Source organism: Rhinoderma darwinii, chromosome 1 (assembly GCF_050947455.1).
Source record: "Rhinoderma darwinii isolate aRhiDar2 chromosome 1, aRhiDar2.hap1, whole genome shotgun sequence".
NCBI lineage: Eukaryota > Metazoa > Chordata > Amphibia > Anura > Rhinodermatidae > Rhinoderma > Rhinoderma darwinii.
In genome coordinates this window covers 11,768,752-11,788,532 of record NC_134687.1, presented here as the reverse complement: position 1 = coordinate 11,788,532, position 19,781 = coordinate 11,768,752, and the positions used below count along the sequence as shown (strand labels likewise).

At 44.7% G+C, this 19,781-nt stretch overlaps 1 protein-coding gene across 1 annotated transcript in view; it reads left to right on the top strand.

Moving 5' to 3' along the window:
- The first annotated feature begins 537 nt into the window (after positions 1-537).
- Positions 538-19,781, top strand: part of LOC142710267 (vomeronasal type-2 receptor 26-like) — a 72,859-nt gene continuing 53,615 nt past the window's right edge. The window contains exons 1-4 of the mRNA XM_075848670.1: positions 538-582; positions 13,277-13,395; positions 15,110-15,401; positions 16,827-17,657. Of these exons, the coding sequence (XP_075704785.1) occupies positions 538-582; positions 13,277-13,395; positions 15,110-15,401; positions 16,827-17,657 (1,287 nt within the window). The remainder of the gene's footprint in view (positions 583-13,276; positions 13,396-15,109; positions 15,402-16,826; positions 17,658-19,781) is intronic.

The window sequence follows — 19,781 nt, the reverse complement described above, 5'->3', positions numbered from 1 at the left end:
TGTAGTAGGAGGAACGGCAGCTCGTGCCTCCTGCTGACGTATGAGAATGTTCAAACCCTGGAGGAGTTGGTCCTGTCGAGACTGGAGGTCCAGAAAATCCGCCCGCATCTCCTGTGACGTTGTCATGGTCTTGGATCGACCAGTGGGGTCCATGGCCTGAGCTTACTGTCACGAAGGGTTGTGGACCCACTCGGCCATACTGCCTTGGCAGTAAGGCAGCTGGCCAACAGGACGGAGGTCAAAGACTATAGTTCGTATAGGGTACCTGTGGCAGCTCGGACAGTAGCAAGGCAGGCTTGGCAGGAACTTGGCAGCAGGTGGACGTCAGGTGTGGAGAAGCAGGACAGGCGTGGTATACAAAACAGCACGGCACTAGATCAGGATACAAGTTATAGGATACAGAAACAGGAACACTGGGATTAAGGAAACACTAGGGGGACATTTGCAAGACAGACTAGGAATACACAACAAAGCTCAGGCATCGAACTAGGGGGCTGGACCCCTCTTATAATCCAGAGTACTCACGGGTCAAGGTTCATGAACGAGGTCCGGTGCGTGCGCAACCTACGGGATCCGGGTGTGGTGAGTAGACGTGAGTGCTGGCTTCTCCTGAGGAGGAGGCTGGGGCCAGCGCTTGCCGACCCGTGGCTGCGGCTGTCAGGGGGAGAACGGAGCTGACAGCCCGCAGCCACGGACATTACAACATTCCTCCAGGGAGGACTTTTGTGTGCCTGGCTGACAGAGGGAGAATCCTCCGCTGGGGACACTCCTCTAGACTGGCAGGTCACGTCGGGACCTGTAAGACCCGAGATCTGATTCCCCGTCATTTCTGGTGGCCCACGCTGCCCAAAGACATTGTGGACTTTGTTTCTTCCTGCTCAGTTTGTGCAGCTAACATGGTCGCTCACTCCAGACCTGCTCCAGCCATTGCCTGTGCCTGATGCTCCCTGACAGCATATAGCTACGGTCTTCCTTCTGTTCCTCAACTGGCCAAGCTTCTCATCCAACACATCTTCCGCCTACATGGCTTGTTGCAGCATATTGTGCCTGATCGGGGGGTTCACGCCACCTCGAAGTTCTGGAGAGCCCTCTGCGGACTCCTAGGTGTAAAGTTGGACTTTTCCTCGGCCTACCATCCTCAGTCCAATTGTCAGGTCGAGAGGATCAATCAGATCTTGGAGAACTAACTACGCCACTTCATCTCCAGGCAGCATGATGACTGGGTGCAGTTGCTCCCGTGGGCTGAATTCTCTTACAATAACCACACCAGTGAGTCCACAAGGAATACACCGTTCTTTGTTGTCTATAACCAACACCCATAAATTCCTCTCCCGGTGCCTGATACGTCCGAGGTACTAGCTGCTGACACTGCTTTTAGGGACTTTCTGCAGATCTGGCAGCAGACTCGATCCTCCATCCTGCAGGCGGTCGACCTGCCATTGTACAAATTTGCTCCAAGGTTCCTTGGACCCTTCGAGATCCTACAGCAGATCAACCCTGTCGCCTACAAGCTTCGGCTACATCCTACCCTCAAGATCCCCAACTCCTTCCATGTCTCCCTCCTGAAACCAGTGGTTTTGAACAGCTTTACTAAGACTCCTAGCCCTGCGGTTGCCTCCAGCGGCCCTTCAGACACCTTCAAGTTTAAGGAGATCTTGGACACCAAGAAAGTAAGAGGAAAGACTTTTTATTTGGTGGATTGGAGGGGATTTGGTCCTGAAGAGAGGTCCTGGGAGCCAGAGGAGCACCTCAATGCTCCTACCCTTCTGAAGAAGTTTCTCTCTCGCTCTGGCCCCAAGAAGATGGGGCGTAAGAGGGGGGATACTGTCATGTCAATGGCCACGGGCCGCCAGGTTCACTCACCTCCTGACGGCCACAGCCATGGGTCTGCGAGTGCTGGCCCCAGTCTCCTCCTCAGGAGACGCCAACACTCACTTCCGCTCACCTCGGCCGGGTCCCGTAGGGTGCGCGCGCACGCTCGTGCCTGCTCTTAATGGGGCAGCGCGCACACCAGACTTTAATGTATAATTAGCCCATGAGTACCCTGGACTATAAGACGGGCCCAGCTCCTTCCTCCCATGCCTGAGCATTGTTGTCATACCCAAAGTTTGTCTAGGCAAATGGTCTCCTAGTGTCTTCCAGTTCCCAGTGTTTCCCGTACCTGTATCCCATGCTATCCTGGTCAAGTGCCGTGCTGAGCTATAGTCGTGCTGTGCTGAATACCACGCCTGATGTCTGCCTGCTGCCTAGTCCCAGCCGAGCCTGCCTTGCTAATGTCTGAGCTGCCACAGGTACCCTATACGAACTATAGACTGTGAAGGGAAGTTGTTCCGAACATCTTGGAGAACAGAGCACAGATATTCTGTGGATGTTGCTTTCTCAAATCCTACTGTCCCTTCATGTAATCCCAGACAGACTCGATGATGTTGAGATCAGGGCTCTGTTGGAGCCATATCATCACTTCCAGGACTCCTTGTTCTTCTTTACACTGAAGATAGTTCTTAATGACATTGGCTGTATCTATAGGGTCATTGTACTGCTGCAGAATAAATTTGGAGCCAATCAGATGCCTGCCTGATGGTATTGCATGAAGGATGAGTATCTACCTGTATTTCTCAGCATTGAGGACACCATAAATCCTGACCAAATCCCCAACTCCATTTGCTGAAATGCAGCCACAAACTTGCAAGAAGCCTCCACAATACTTTACTGCTGCCTGCAGGTACTCATTATTGTATCACTCTCCAGCCCTTCATCGAACAAACTGCCTTCTGTTATAGCCAAATGGTTAAAATTTGGATTCATCAGTCCAGAGCACCTGCTGCCATTTTTCTGCATCCCAGTTCCTATGATTTCGTGCATAGTTAAGTCGCTTGGCCTTGTTTCCATGTCGAAGGTACAGTATGGCCTTTTGGCTGCAATTCTTCCATGAAGACCACTTCTGGCCAGCTGCTTGGCCAACTACGGCGTCTACGGTCCTCAACATTGCCTGTTTCTTTGTGTTTCTGTAAAAGATCTGCCAGGCACAGCTTCGGGGTTAACACCCATAGATAATCAGTCTGCACCTGCTTCTGTGTCTGTGAGACTGACTCTATCTTCCATCACTCAGGGTGGCAGGCTTAGGAGTGGGAGAACCTATCACAGCCTGGCCAGACGGAGCTAGCTCCCGCCCTCTGTCTATTTATACCTGCCTTTCCTGTTCCTCCTTTGCTTGTGATTCTTCTCGTTTGGTTTCCTGGCCCTGCTGCAGCTTCTTGTACCATTGTCCTTGCTTCATATTGACCCCAGCTTGCTGACTACTCTCCTGCTCTGCGTTTGGTACCTCGTACACTCCTGGTTTGACTCGGCTTGTTTACTACTCTTCTGCTCTGCGTTTGGCACCTCGTACTCTCCTGGTTTGACTCGGCTTGTTCACTTCTCTTGTTGCTCACGGTGTTGCCTTGGGCAACAGCCCCTTTCTCCCCCTAGCTCTGTGTACCCTTGTCTGTTTGTCTGTCGTGCACTTATTGAGCGTAGGGACCGTCGCCCAGTTGTACCCCGTCGCCTAGGGCGGGTCGTTGCAAGTAGGCAGGGACTGAGTGGTGGGTAGATTAGGGCTCACTTGTCTGTCTCCCCACCCCGGTCATTACATAATCACAAGCCCATACCTAGTCTACCCTGGTCCCTGACACCACTATGGACCCCCTTGAGACCCTGGCTCAGAAAATGCATGGTCTCTCCCTACAGGTCCAGGCCCTGGCTCAGAGGGTCAACCAGCCTGATGCTACCATGGTAGTCCCCCTCACCTCACCTCTTGAACCCCGCCTCAAGTTGTCCGACCGGTTCTCAGGGGACCGGAAGACTTTTCTCTCCTTTCGGGAGAGTTGTAGGTTCTATATTCGTTTAAAGCCCCACTCCTCAGGTTCTGAGAGCCAGCGGGTGGGTATAATTATGTCCCAGCTCCAAGAAGGGCCCCAAGAATGGGCCTTCTCCTTGGCTCCTGACGCCCCTGAACTTTCCTCCGTTGATCTTTTATTTTCTGCTCTCGGACTCATCTATGACGAGACTGACAAGACTGCTTTTGCCAAGAGTCAGCTGGTAACCTTACGTCAGGGTAAGAGACCTGTTGAGGAGTATTGCTCTGACTTTAGGAAGTGGTGCGTAGCTTCTCGGTGGAATGACCCTGCCTTAAGGTGCAAGTTTAGGTTTGGTCTGTCGAACGCCCTGAAAGATCTGCTAGTTAGTTATCCCTCTTCTGACTCCCTAGACCAGGTTATGGCTTTAGCGGTATGACTTGACCGACGTCTCAGGGAACGACGTCTTGAACGTCTTGATGTTTTCTCCTCTGACTCCCCCATGATGCCTCCCGAGGTTCCGTTACTTCGTTCCTCCACGGAAGACTCGGAGGTACCTATGCAACTCGGGGCCTCCGTGTCCCCCCAACAACGTAGAGATTTCCGCAGGAAGAATGGTCTCTGCTTCTACTGTGGGGATGACAAGCATCAAGTGAACAACTGTCCTAAGCATAAGAATGCAGCCAGTGAACTTCCGCGCCTAAGTGATCATCGGGGAGGTCACTTGGGCGCACAGGTATTTCCCGTTAATATGAAACGTAATAAAATCTTGCTTCCCTTTCTGGTCTCTTTTGGTGGTAGGTCTGCTACCGGCAGTGCCTTTGTGGATTCAGGGTCGTCTGCTAATATCATGTCTGTGGAATTTGCTATGTCTCTAGCTATGCCTTTGATTGATTTGCCTAAACCTGTCCCGGTAGTGGGTATCGACTCCACTCCTCTTGCTAATGGTTATTTTACGCAGCATACCCCTGTTTTTGAACTCCTTGTTGGCTCCATGCATTTGGAGCAGTGCTCTGTACTGTTGATGCAGGGATTATCGTCCGATTTGGTTTTAGGCCTTCCCTGGTTGCAGTTGCATAATCCCACATTTGACTGGAATACTGGGGATCTTACCAAGTGGGGTAATGAATGCTTGACGTCATGTTTTTCTGTTAATTCTATTTCTCCCCCTGAGGAGGTGAACACGCTACCTGAGTTTGTTCAGGACTTCGCTGATGTTTTCTCTAAGGAGGCCTCCGAAGTGTTACCTCCTCATAGAGAATATGATTGCACTCTTGATTTGGTACCAGGAGCTAAGCTCCCTAAGGGTAGGATATTTAATCTCTCTTGTCCCAAACATGAGGCCATGAGAGAGTATATCCAGGAATGCCTGGCCAAGGGTTACATTCGCCCCTCTACTTCTCCGGTAGGTGCTGGCTTCCTCTTCGTAGGGAAGAAGGATGGTGGTCTTAGGCCATGCATTGACTATCGTAACTTGAATAAGGTCACTGTAAGGAACCAATATCCCCTTCCTTTGATTCCTGATCTCTTTAATCAGGTTCAGGGGGCCCAATGGTTCTCTAAGTTTGATCTACGGGGGCGTATAACCTTATCCGCATCAAAGAGGGGGATGAGTGGAAGACTGCGTTTAACACGCCCGAAGGTCATTTCGAATACCTCGGCATGCCCTTTGGGTTGTGTAATGCTCCCGCGGTCTTCCAGAATTTCATAAATGAGATTTTAAGAGATTACCTGGGGGTATTTCTGGTAGTGTACCTTGATGACATACTTGTGTTTTCCAAGGACTGGTCCTCCCACATTGAGCATGTCAGGAAGGTGCTCCAGGTCCTTCGGGAAAACAAACTGTTTGCGAAAACCGAAAAATGTGTGTTTGGGGTGCAGGAGATACCATTTTTGGGTCAAATCCTCACTCCTCATGAATTCCGCATGGACCCCGCCAAGGTCCAGGCTGTGGCGGAATGGGTCCAACCTGCCTCCCTGAAGGCGTTACAGTGCTTCTTGGGGTTCGCTAATTATTACAGGAGATTTATTGCTAATTTCTCGGTCATCGCTAAGCCTCTTACGGATCTCACTCGCAAGGGTGCTGATCTCCTCCGCTGGCCTCCTGAGGCTGTCCAGGCTTTTGAGGTCCTTAAGAAGTGCTTTATCTCGGCCCCGGTGTTGGTGCAGCCCAACCAAATGGAGCCATTTATCGTGGAGGTTGACGCGTCCAAGGTGGGAGTGGGGACTGTCTTGTCCCAGGGTACCAGGTCCCTCACCCATCTCCGTCCCTGTGCCTACTTCTCCAGGAAGTTTTCACCCACTGAGAGGAACTATGATATTGGCAACCGCAAACTCTTAGCCATTAAATGGGCATTTGAAGAGTGGCGCCATTTCCTGGAGGGGGCTAGGCACCAGGTAACGGTCCTTACCGACCACAAGAATCTGGTTTACCTAGAATCCGCCCGAAGGCTAAACCCGAGACAAGCTCGATGGGCGTTATTTTCTACCAAATTCAACTTTTTGGTTACCTACAGGGCTGGGTCTAAAAATATTAAGGCTGATGCACTGTCGCGTAGCTTCATGGCCAGCCCTCCTTCGGAGGAAGATCCTGCTTGTATTTTGCCTCCAGGTATAATCATTTCCTCTATTGATTCTGATTTAGGCTCCGAAATTGCTGCTGATCAAGGTTCAGCTCCCGGGAATCTTCCTGAGAACAAGCTGTTTGTTCCCCTGCAATTCCGGCTAAGGGTACTTAGGGAAAATCATGACTCCGCACTATCTGGTCATCCTGGCATCCTGGGTACCAAGCACCTCATTGCCAGAAACTATTGGTGGCCTGGGTTGCCTAAAGACGTTAAGGCCTACGTCGCCGCTTGTGAGGTTTGTGCTAGGTCCAAGACTCCCAGGTCCCGACCAGTGGGCTTACTCCGTTCTTTGCCCATCCCCCAAAGACCTTGGACCCATATCTCCATGGATTTTATCACCGATTTGCCTCCATCTCAAGGCAAGTCGGTGGTGTGGGTTGTAGTAGATCGCTTCAGTAAGATGTGTCACTTTGTGCCCCTCAAAAAACTACCCAATGCTAAGACGTTAGCTACCTTGTTTGTCAAACACATCCTGCGTCTCCATGGGGTCCCTGTCAATATTGTTTCTGACAGAGGGGTACAATTTGTTTCTTTGTTTTGGAGAGCCTTCTGTAAAAAGTTGGAGATTGATCTGTCCTTCTCCTCTGCCTTCCATCCTGAAACTAAAGGTCAAACTGAGAGGACTAATCAGTCTCTAGAACAATATTTAAGGTGTTTTATCTCTGACTGTCAGTATGATTGGGTCTCATTCATTCCCCTCGCCGAATTTTCCCTTAATAACCGGGTCAGTAACTCGTCAGGGGTCTCCCCCTTTTTCTGTAATTTTGGGTTTAATCCACGGTTCTCCTCCGTTTCACCTGGTAGTTCCAACAATCCCGAGGTAGAGGTCGTTCATCGGGAACTGTGCACAGTCTGGGCCCAGGTTCAGAAGAACCTAGAGGCGTCCCAGAGCATACAAAAAACTCAGGCAGATAGAAAACGTTCTGCTAACCCGTTGTTTATGGTCCGGGATCTGGTGTGGCTATCGTCTAAGAACTTGCGCCTTAAAGTCCCGTCCAAGAAGTTTGCTCCCCGGTTTATAGGGCCATACAAGGTCACTGAAGTCCTCAATCCTGTCTCCTTCCGACTGGAGTTGCCCCCATCTTTTCGAGTACACGACGTGTTTCATGCCTCCCTCCTTAAACGCTGCTCCCCGTCCTTGGCTCCCTCGAGGAAACCTCCTGTCCCCGTTCTCACCCCTGAGGGGGTAGAATTCGAGGTGGCCAAGATTGTGGACAGCAAGATGGTCCAAGGCTCCCTCCAGTACCTGGTCCATTGGAGAGGATACGGGCCTGAGGAGAGGACTTGGGTACCCGCCGGGGATGTTCACGCTGGGGTATTGGTCAGGAGGTTCCACCTTAGTTTCCCCAATAAACCAGGTCCATCTAGAAAGGGTCCGGTGGCCCCTCATAAAAGGGGGGGTACTGTTAAGGATCTGCCAGGCACAGCTTCTGTATCCACGCCCATAGGTAATCAGTCTGCACCTGCTTCTATGTCTGTGAGACTGACTCCATCTTCCACCACTCAGGATGGCAGGCTTAGGAGTGGGAGAGCCTATCACAGCCTGGCCAGACGGAGCTAGCTCCCGCCCTCTCTCTATTTATACCTGCCTTTCCTTTTCCTCCTTGCTTGTGATTCTTCTCGTTTGGTTTCCTGGCCCTGCTGCAGCTTCTTGAACTATTTGACCCTGCTTCCTATTGACCCTGGCTTACTGACTACTCTTCTGCTCTGCGTTTAGTACCTCGTACACTCCTGGTTTGACTCGGCTCGTTCACCACTCTTGTTGCTCACGGTGTTGCCGTGGGCAACTGCCCCTTTTCCCTACTTCTGTGTACCCTTGTCTGTTTGTCTGTCGTGCACTTATTGAGTGTAGGGACCGTCGCCCAGTTGTACCCCGTCGCCTAGGGCGGGTCGTTGCAAGTAGGCAGGGACTGAGTGGCGGGTAGATTAGGGCTCACTTGTCTGTTTCCTTACCCCCATCATTACATATATGCTATATATCAAATTAAGTAAATACCTTAAAAACGTTAAATGTAATGTCTTTGTTTTATCAGTCGTAATGTCAAGTTTATACAATGAGGAGCTTTTCTATTTTTCTTCTTCTTGCAAAATAGAACTAATAAGCAGACGCATAGGTTGAAACTCCTGGGTCCCAATGCAAGATCTGTAGTAGGCCCCCCAATGACCATGTTAATTTATAATACCAATGTCTTATGTAGCAGAACTGCCTTTGGGGCCCCCTGGGACACCAGGTCCCGGGTGCGACTGCTACCTCCTATAGCTAAGCCCCTGCTAATAAAGACAACAAATATGCCTGTCTCTTCCGGCTCCCAGACTATATAAGTCACCAGGTTCATGATAGCAGCGTTGCACTACACCACAGCTCTGTATTATATGTCCCTGCAGTTTCTTTGTTTTTCTGACGAGGATTAAATGGAACAATTTCTTACTCTACAATGTGTCAAAAACATTATCTTCTCAAAGTAACTTTCTGCCTCCACTTCTCGTTACTGACAGTCTGTCAAAATGTATCTCAGGACCTCGTTGTTCTATCAGTAAAAATCCTTGTATATATAATGACAAATATATTCAGGATGGGGATATTATGATCGGTGGAATCTTCACTGTTAATTATTATTATGGCACATCTGAAAATAATGACAGACTTTCAATTTGTACAATGTAAGTACTTTATTCTACACATGATTATAAGAAATGCTTTTGTCACTGATGAAAAGGAACACAAATGTTTTCAACTAACATTTTTTCAGGTTGCATGTAGAAAATAGGAGATAATAATAAAATGATTATGGCTATGTAAACCGTTGAAGCATTTTTTATTTTATTTTACTATAACAGTGTATTTTAGTGTTTAGTGCAACTTTGTTATTTGTTTTTATAAAATATTTTTTTTTTAGTATTTTTTAGTATTTGAGATACAGCTTCTATGTTTCGTGGATACAAAGAAGCTGTATCTTGTGCTGAAACCAGAATCCGTCAGATCAGCAGGACTGACGGCTTCGGTGATAGCAAGTCTCTGACAGTTCATATCTTAGATGTGATCGACAACAGCTGGATCCGACCCGCTGTCACCGAAGTCGTCGACATATTCAGGTTTTAGCACAACATACAGCTTCTATGGATCCAGGATACATAAAAGATGTATTTTAAAAAAGTTAAAAAAAAAAATTTTTATAAAAACAAATTGCACTAAACACTGTCGTAGTAAAAAAAAAAAAAAAGAAGAATTCTTTAAAACACCTTCGCACTGATTTTCTCTCTTTTTTTTTTGTATTGTTCATTTGCTTCCTAAATGCAAAATTAGGCTAATTGCTAAATAGTCTTCATTAACCTGTTAATGACCACCAATACACCTTTTCAGGACAGTTACTAATAGGCCTTAGGGTGCTCAGATGTCGAACTCCTGCTCTAATGGTAGCGATCGAAGTTTATTTAAATTGCGACCGTTTAACCCCTTAGATGCCGTGGTTAAGAGCAACCGCGCATCTAAATGGTTTACAGAGGGAGGGGGCTCCCTCTGTCATCCATCGGCGGCCCGTAAATGCGATAGCGGGACTCCGATGGGTTGCCGTTGTAGTTGAGGTTCTAACAAAGGCCCCCAGGCCTTTCCTGGCTATATACCTATTAGGCCATGCTAGAGGCATGCCGTATTAGATTGCCTATCGGTTTTACACTGACAGCCAGTAATGCCTTGATTTACTAAGTATACCAAAGCAGTATATGTGATCAAAATATCGCATAGTGAAGTCCCCTACTGGGACTAAAAAAATAATACGTTAATGTCAAAAGTGTTTTTATTTTGTAAAAGTGTAAAAAGTTTATAAAAATACACGTTTTAAATAACACATTAAATACACATGTTAACACATTATTTAAACCGCAAGGTGAACGACGTAAAAAAAATAAACACAATACAATTGCTATTTTTTCCACTGCCCACCAAATAAAATAATAATAACAGATAATCATTAAGTCCCATGAACCCCAAAATAGTACAGATGAAAACTATGTCTTATCTCACAAAAAACAAGTCCACATATGGCAACATCGACAGAAAAATACAAAAGTGATCTTGGAGCTCATGGAATGTGGTGATGCAAAAACAAATAATTTTAGTTCAAAAGTGTTTTTATTGTGCAAAAGTAGTAAAATATAAAAAAAAAACTATATATATGTGGTATAGTCGTAATCGTACCGACCCATGCAATAAAGGAAACATGTTATTTAAGCCATTTGGTGAACAATGGAAACTTAAAACGCATAGAACAATAGCGAAATTGCTTTAACTTTAGTTAATAAAAGTTAATCAAAATATTATATGTACCCCAAAATTGTGCTATTGAAGGCCTAAAATAGGCTGGTCACTAAGGGGTTAAAACTTTCCTACTATTTTGCTGCTGTAGAGTCTGTGTAACTTTACGTAGCAGGTTGTCCTGCAAATTCAGACATAAATCCTGCAGCACACTCCACCCTGCTGTTTCGGTTATCCCTGCTCTCCTACCTCACTTCTCTTAGAGTTAGAGAAAGGAGCAGGGAGGGTGAGGAGGTTGTACATGGGAAATAAGAGTATGAAGAGGGGAAATACATCCAAGTCTTCAGGGAGGGCAGATTACAAAGCTGTAGATAGGGAGGAAAGCACACACACAAGACAGTTTACAGGGGTCAAAGGAGAGATTACACAGGCTGTATATGAGTGTAGAGAGAAAGAAGTGTATCCAGGACTCCTCAACATCAGTGCGTGTCAGGGCAAGTGAGAGTGGATTCCTCAATGGCTATAGAAGGAGAAAGCAGTACAGGAATGAAGCTGTGCTGATACATGAGAGCTCGAGAAATGGCAGCAGTATCCTGGACTCACAGACGGAGGGATTCCTGAAAATAAATGAAGAAATACAAAATTGCAGCCTGACACTAAGGCCCCATGCACACGAACGTAAAAACGCCCGTAATCACGGGCCGTAATTACGGCCCGTAATTACGGGACCATAGACTTCTATTGGCCACGGGTACCTCCCCGTATGCTTACGGGAAGGTGCCCGGGCCGTTAAAAGATATAGAACATGTCCTATTTTAGGCCGTAATTATGGCACGGGCAGGCCCATAGAAGTCTATGGGGCTCCAGTAATTACGGGTGACTACATGTTTGCACCCGTAATTACGGGAGCGTTGCTAGGCGACGTCAGTAAATAGTCACTGTCCAGGGTGCTGAAAGAGTTAAACGATCGGCAGTAAATGTTTCAGCACCCTGGACAGAAACTACCGATCACAATATAGATCAACCTGTAAAAAAAAAAAGACGTTCATACTTACCGAGAACTCCCTGCTTCTTCCTCCAGTCCGGCCTCCCGGGATGACGTTTCAGCCCATGTGACCGCTGCAGCCAATCACAGGCCAACCACAGGCTGCAGCGGTCACATGGACTGCCACGTCATCCAGGGAGGTCGGGCTGGATGTCAAGAGAGGGACGCGTCACCAAGACAACGGCCGGGTAAGTTTTGAATTTCTTTTACTTTTATTGCGGAAAGGGCTGTCCCTTCTCTCTATCCTGCACTGATAGAGAGAAGGGCTGCCGATTACTGCAGTGTAATTTTGCAGCGAAAACGTGCCCGTAAATACGGGTGGAATACGGGTGACACCGGAGCCGTATTTACGGGCACGGGTCCGTAAATACTGGTGCAATACGGGTTGAATACGTGTGACCAAGGACCCGTATTTACGCCAGTATTTACGGACAGTAAAAAATACCTTCGTGTGCATGAGGCCTTAGATCAACTTTTTTAACTCAAGGTAACCATTAACACATATGAGGATCATTTTTTTTCTCATGTCAAAGGTGTACCTTAGGCCTCATGCACACGACCGTGCTCGTAATTACGACTCGTATAGCAGCACGGCCCGTAAAATGTATAAGTGAAGATTGTCTAGACTCGATACATTTCTAGCCCCTTGAAGTCAACACGAATGTTCAAATTCACTGACAGCAATCAGAAATCTTGACAATGATGAGGAATTGAAATATCACTATACAATGATTAGCTTTATTTCTATAGTGCCGGAAAACCTTTTTAACTGCTTATGGCATGGAGGTTTTAGGGATGCGGTATTTTTTATCGCCGCATTCAAGTGTCATATTGCGGCATACAAAGAGTTGATCGTCGGAGGTTCGAGGTTACTCTGATCTACGCCGTTAGAGCGGGGCTATGGCTGTATGTTACATCCATATTTCCTTTCTGATCTCACGGCCACAGTAGTAGTGCCCACACGATCAGCATGACAAGTATACTTGTCATGAAGCGGTAACTGCCTGACGCCTGTGACGAACCTACTCATAATGTGTCGTGAACCGGTTAAAGGGATTATCTGGAGGTTAAATTTAAGGCACCCATTTTCATATGCCCTATTAGGGGTTGGGGTCTCCTTCCAGAGCAGAGAGCTGCTGCAAAGATCTCTCCTTCTTATAAAACAGTAGTCTCCAACCTGTGAGTGTCCAGCTGACAGCCGCAAGCTGAGCGTTGTAGTTCTGCAGCAGTTTACAAGTCGTTTTCCTCTAGAGGATCCAGCTCATTCTTCCATTATACAGACGGCCCATTGATTTCAAATTAGGACTTCTCTGCTACTGCTTCCAAAAAAAATAAAAATATTTTACATATGTAACATTTGTCCCAACTGGAAAACCAATTTAATACTTTTTAGATTTGTTTTTAGATAAAATTTAGAAAATTAAACTGATTTATAAAACAATGTGAAGTATAACAACATTGAGAGCAGGGACACATCCTTATATTCCACTTGTGTTTTCTCTCTCATCCTTGTGCACAGCCCTCTCCATCGAAGTCTAGTGAGGATGAAGCCCGGCACCAGATTTTAATGGAGAGGGCCAAACGCAAGAGCAGCACCTCTCAACTGGGAATGCAGCGGCCAGGAATCGGCAAACAAGGGTCAGCAGACTGATTCTTCTGATGAGGGTCCCAGACTTGTGGATAGACCATAAATACCTAACATGGGAACAACTCTTTACAGACACAACACCTTTATATTATTTCCTTTCCATAACTTTTTTATTACTATGTCAGCGTTCTTCATGTTTTTGCTCACGGTGTCACTAAATTTGAAAACGTTTTGATTTTTATTCAATAAAATGACTGGAAAAAATGTGCTCATAGTTTTAGTTTTAAACATATGTATTCTTTTAAACTTTTTAAATTTTATTTAAAGAACTTTTTTTGTCCCTTAGCTGGACTTTAACTTATAGTTTAAAAGGGTTTTACAGAATTAGAAAAACCTGCCTGCTTTCTTCCAAAAACAGTGCCACGACTGTCTATGGGTTGTGTCTGGTATTGCAGCTCAGCTCCATTAATGTGAAAGGGGATCAACTGCAATGTAGAAGTATTGCGCTGAGATGGTGTGCACACAGGTGCTGGGTCTGTACCATCCACAGTGGGTGACAACTGTATATGATAGCAGACACTCTACTGTAATGGCCGGGGCAGCAGAGAAGACTCTGATCCTGACGACATAACTTTCCAGAAGCCATGGTCAATAGCGACCGTAGTATCTAAGTGATTAGACAGAGGGAGGAGGCTCCCTCTGTTACCCCATCGGCACCTCAACAAAGCTATAGCAGTGTGCCTATGGCTTGCTGCAAAAACCTGGGGCTTATAGTGTCAGGTCTGTATTTCACACCGAATAACCACCTCTGTAAATTTAAAGCTGAAGGCATGCCTGAAAAGAAGTAAACCAGCCAAAGATGTTTGGTACACAACTTCCCTCTGTCAGCCAGGAGGAAGACTGAAAACTTTTTATTCAGAACAAAGAAACACAGAAAGAGACACATGCCTCCTCCCCAGAGATGTGGGAGTGCCCAAGCCCCCACCAGTTTCTCAGCTGTAACTTCTCAGACTCACTCTTCTTGCATTCCAGGGGGCGGTGTCTTCCATAGGTGTGTCCGACATGAACAAAGAACTTGTTATATATATCAGTATATTACACAAAGAACTGAAATGTACATACATATGTGTGAGGATAATATTTTTCAAACAATATACATAGTAATGATCCCTGACAATAGAAGGCCCCTATGTCTGCCATGTGTGTTCGTATTTAAGGCCATACCAGGGGCCTGACATTATATGATGCCTGTCACTTTTATACTGACCGGCATAAATCACTGCAATGCAGAAGTATTGTCGTGTATTATATAAGCAATCAAAGAGTCGCCAGTTCCCATTGTGGAACTAAAAAATGAAGATAAAAAATCCTAAGTAGAAAAAATACAAAAACTTTATCCACTTACAAAATGCTTAATTATGGAAAAATAAAAAATAAAAGAAGTCCACACCATAATTATTATTATTTTTTAAATAAATTATGGCGGAATTGCTGGGATTTGTTAATGTCCCCTCCACTATAAAAGAAAAAAGTTGATTTTATTAGTCCAATAGCCCAAAAGGGTACCAATAAAAACTACATCTGGTCCCTCAAAAAATAAGCCCCCGTACAGCTCTATTGACATTAAAAAAGTTATGACTCAGAATTTTGTGCAAAAGTTGTCAAATAGTTAAAAAAAATCTACTAAAAAATTACTGTCATCGAAACAACATCCAGAATAAAATGATCATGTTATTTATACAAATTTGATTTATTTGGTTACAGGCCTTTACCTTGTTTCTACCGATATATGATGGCCTTTATCTTTGCCGTAGATGAGATAAACAATAATCCGAATATTTTGCCCAACATAACACTTGGATACCATGCGACTGATTATTGTAACAATGCTAACAATGCCATAGATCACACATTGCAGATCTTGTCTGGACCTACAACGACAGTTCCGAATTATTGTTGTAACAACCACGGTAAACTGGTTGGTTTCATTGGGAACCACTTTACAAAGACCTCGTTCTGTATAGTAGACATGATAAATCTGTATGGATACACGCAGGTAGGTTCATTGCGGATCATCAAATCATTGCGGATCATCAAATTGAATCTGGTAAATGTTGGTTAGAGTTCTATAGGTCACTGCCAGTCAAATGTTTTTCTCCTTCTGTTTTTTAGGATTTATTTCTCTTGTTTCAAGTTTTAGAATCTGTTTCTATTTTTAAACCTAAATGCTAGAAGATAGATAAAAGTATTCGGCACACAGATTGGTGGTGAAAAGCTCTTGTTTTTTAATTTATATTTTTATGTCACATTGACCTTCATTAGGCACTGAGCCGTGCTGGGGACTGTTGTAAGCTGAGAATGGTGCTTAGATATAAATGGCGGCTTGCCATTTATATCCATAATAATGAAAATAAAAAAAACAATAATTTTTCACCTGAAATCTGTGTGCCGAATACTTTTATCTATCTGATACTGGGTTGGGCTCCTATTAGTGCACCTACCTGACCTAGTGCTATTTGAACCGCTACATGTAAATGCTAGAAGAGCCAGAGCTATGCCATTATATTAAAAGCAGAGCCTTAAAGGATTTGTCCAGGATTAGAAAAACATGGCGGCTTTCTTTCAAAAACAGTGCCACACTTGTCCACAGGTTGTGTGTGGTATTCCAGCTCAATGGGTTGTGCCATACCAGGCACAACCCATGGATAGGCGTGGAGCTATTTTTTAAAGAAAGCCGTCATGTTTTTCTAAACCTGGACAACCCCTTAAAATTTCACTAAACATCACACCATGTGCTTACTGGCACATAACATCTCATTAGGATTGGCCATCAACAGGGGATCAGTAGGGGTTTGACTCCTAAAAAACACCCTCCAATCAGAAGAAAGAAGGGGTTGCATCACTTACGACGGTGTCACAGCCCCTCACTTGTAGTATTCCGACCCAGCGCCTCTCCTATGGAAATGTCCGGTGCTGCATCAGAGCCAAGGCACAGCTCTAGTGAATCGTGTAATATCAGACACAGCCAAACACACATGGATGGCACTTTGTCAGGTATAGCAGTGGATGGGTCACGGTGCCCCTGTATTCTACTGATTGATGTTGGATCTAGGGATCAACTCCCACCGATCACACATTGATGGCCTCTTTTAAGGGTAGTCTATGAATTAAACCCCATTTTACATTCACTAGTATAAAAATTTGACAAATTCAGCATCATGTTAGTTTAGGGCATTTTCGATTTTCAGTTTCAATCAATTTTTTGCCTAATTTTTTTTACTCTTTATTTTATTTATTTTTTTCAGTTTTAGTATAACACATTTATTATTGAGGACAAAATCCTCTAGTCATTAACATTTATTTGCCAAATTTTAAGTAAATTAGAATTGATTTACTGTCAATTTTATAATTCACCAATTCCCTAACGATGGAGGACATCAGAATTTTTGTATTATTTCATTATTATTTATATATTTTTTAGATCAGCTTTGGTGCCACAGATTCTCTTTTCTCCAACAAGCAAATCTATCCATCTTTCTTCCAAACCCTTCCCAGTGACCAAACCCAATATCTCGCCATTTCTAAGTTACTGAAACATTTCAGTTGGACGTGGATCGGCGTTATTGCATCTGATGACGAAAGTGGAGAAAAACAGACTCAGGAGTTACGGAAAGTGACAGAAGCCCTTGATATCTGTATAGAATTTATAATTAGGCTAAAACCTGATGAGTTAACAAAAGAAATTAGTTTAGAAAAAAGCAAAAACACTTTCATGAGTTCAACCTCCCGAATTGTTGTATGCAGTGGCACAGTTTCCTTTTCCACCATGTATTTTATGGAATTAGAATGTGATGAGGGTCGGGAGAAGACGTTCATTGTACCAGCAAGTTCTGTCATTCATGTTATTTTATCAGCTGAAGCAATATCCTCATTCCTTGGAAGTCTGGTATTTTCCCCACCGACTAAAAAGATCCCACATTTGAAAGCATTTTTACAAAATATTAGCTTTGAGACGCGTCCGAATGATACTTTACTAGAACAAATCCTGGCGTCATATTTTAAATGTTCAACTTCCCATCCATCACTGAATGATCTTCTGGAATCTTACTTTAATATTAAACTTCACACATGCAAAAGGATTATAAGATTAGGAGAACTGGGCCGACAAGTGTATAACACTGATGCATTTGGAACCACTTATCAAGTGTACAAAGCTGTCTATGCCATTGCACATGCGCTACATGAAATGCAAATATATTTTTCTAAAAATCCCAATGATAGTTATGGAAACAATCCTAAACAAATGCACAAGGTAATGTCATTATTATATAGGTTTTGGCTGAATGAAACTTTTCTATTAACCCCTTCCCGCTGTGGCCACTTTTGACCTTCCTGACAGAGCCTCAAATCTGACATGTTTCACTTTATGTGGTAATAACTCCGGAATGCTTTTACCTATCCAAGCGATTCTGAAACTGTTTTCTTGTGACACATTGGACTTTATGTTACTGGCAAAATTTGCCCAATACATTCAGTATTTAATTGTGAAAAACACCAAAATTGGCGAAAAATTGCAAAAATTTGCATTTTTCTCAATTTAAATGTATCTGCTTGTAAAACAGGCAGTTATACCACACAAAAATTTTGCTAATTAACATCCCCCATATGTCTACTTTAGTTTGGCATCGTTTTTTTAACATCCTTTTATTTTTCTAGGATGTTACAAGGCTTTAAACTTTAGCAGTAATTTCTCAAATTTTCAAGAAAATTTCAAAATGCTATTTTTACAGGGGCCAGTTCAGTTGTGAAGTGGCTTTGAGGTCCTTAGATATTAGAAACCCCCAATAAGTCACCCCATTTTAAAAACTGCACCCCTCAAAGTATTCAAAACAGCATTTAGAAAGTTTCTTAACCCTTTAGACATTACGCAGGAATTAAGGCAAAGTAGAGGTGAAATTTACAAAGTTCATAATTTTTTTCCAGAAATTCATTTTGAATCCATTTTTTTTGTAACACAGAAGGTTTTACCAGAGAAATGCAACTCAATATTTATTGCCCAGTTTCTGCAGTTTTAGGAAATATCCCACATGTGGCCCTAGTGCGGTAATGGACTGAAGCACCGGACTCAGAAGCAAAAGTAGCACCTAGTGGATTTTGGGGCCTCCTTTTTATTACATTTAGAGATGAGCGAACATATGAAAAATTCGGTTCGGCTAGTTCGCCGAATTTCACGAAAAAGTTTGATTCGGACCGAACTAGTTCTGACCGAACCTGTAATTTCCGTGCGCCGAGCATGGTACTGTCCAGGGTGCTGAAAGAGTTAATGGGCTGCACTAACTCTTTCAGCAGCCTTGACAGTACCATGCTCGGCGCGCGGAAAATACAATTTTAATGTAATAATAAAAAATACGTTCATACTTACATTCCTCCTGTCCGGCCTCCAGCGATGACGTTTCATCCATGTCGCCGCTGCAGCCAATCACAGGCTGTAGTGGCGGTCACGCACGTCACGTGACCGCCTCTGCAGCCAATCACAGGCTGCCGCGGCCTCTGCAGCCAATCACGGGCTGCCGTGGCCTCTGCAGCCAAACACGGGCTTCAGCCGCCGCTGCAGTCAATCACAGGCTGCCGCGGCCGCTGCAGTCAATCACAGGCTGCCGCGGCCGCTGCAGTCAATCACAGGCTGCCGCGGCCGCTGCAGCCAATCACAGGCTGCAGCGGCCTCTGCAGCCAATCACAGGCTGCAGCGGCCTCTGCAGCCAATCACAGGCTGCCGCGTCAGGAAAGAAGGTCGGACTGGAGGAAGAAGAGGGACTCGTCACCAAGACAATGACCGGGTACATATGAAATGCTTTTTATTTTATTTTTAATCAGCAGCCTCTTTTCTCTATCAGTGATTGATAGAGACAAGTGGCTGCCGATTAGTATAATATTTTAGTAATGTTTTTTCTGCCCGCCCGGGTTCGGTCAAAACGTGTTCGGCCGAACCCGGTGAAGTTCAGATTCGCTGCGAACGAAACTTTTCGCGATGTTTGGACCGAAACCGGGTTCGGTTGTCCCGGTTCGCTCATCTCTAATTACAATATATTTTAGGCACCATGTCAGGTTTGAAGAGGTCTTGTGGAACTAAAACAGTGGAAACCCCCCAAAAGTTACCCTATTTGGAAAACTACACCCCTCGAGGAATTTATTTAGGGGTGTAGCAAGCATTTTGACCCGCCAGTTTTTTTGCAAACATTTTTGAAACTAGGCCATGAAAATGAAAATCTACATGTTTTCAAATAAAATGTAGGTTTAGGTAATTTTTTTTCATTTTCACAAGGACTAAAGGAGAAAAAGCACCATAAAATTTGTAAAGAAATTTCTCCTAAATAAAACAGTACCCCACATGTGGTAAAAAACGGCTGTTTGGACACACGGCAGGGCTGAGAAGGGA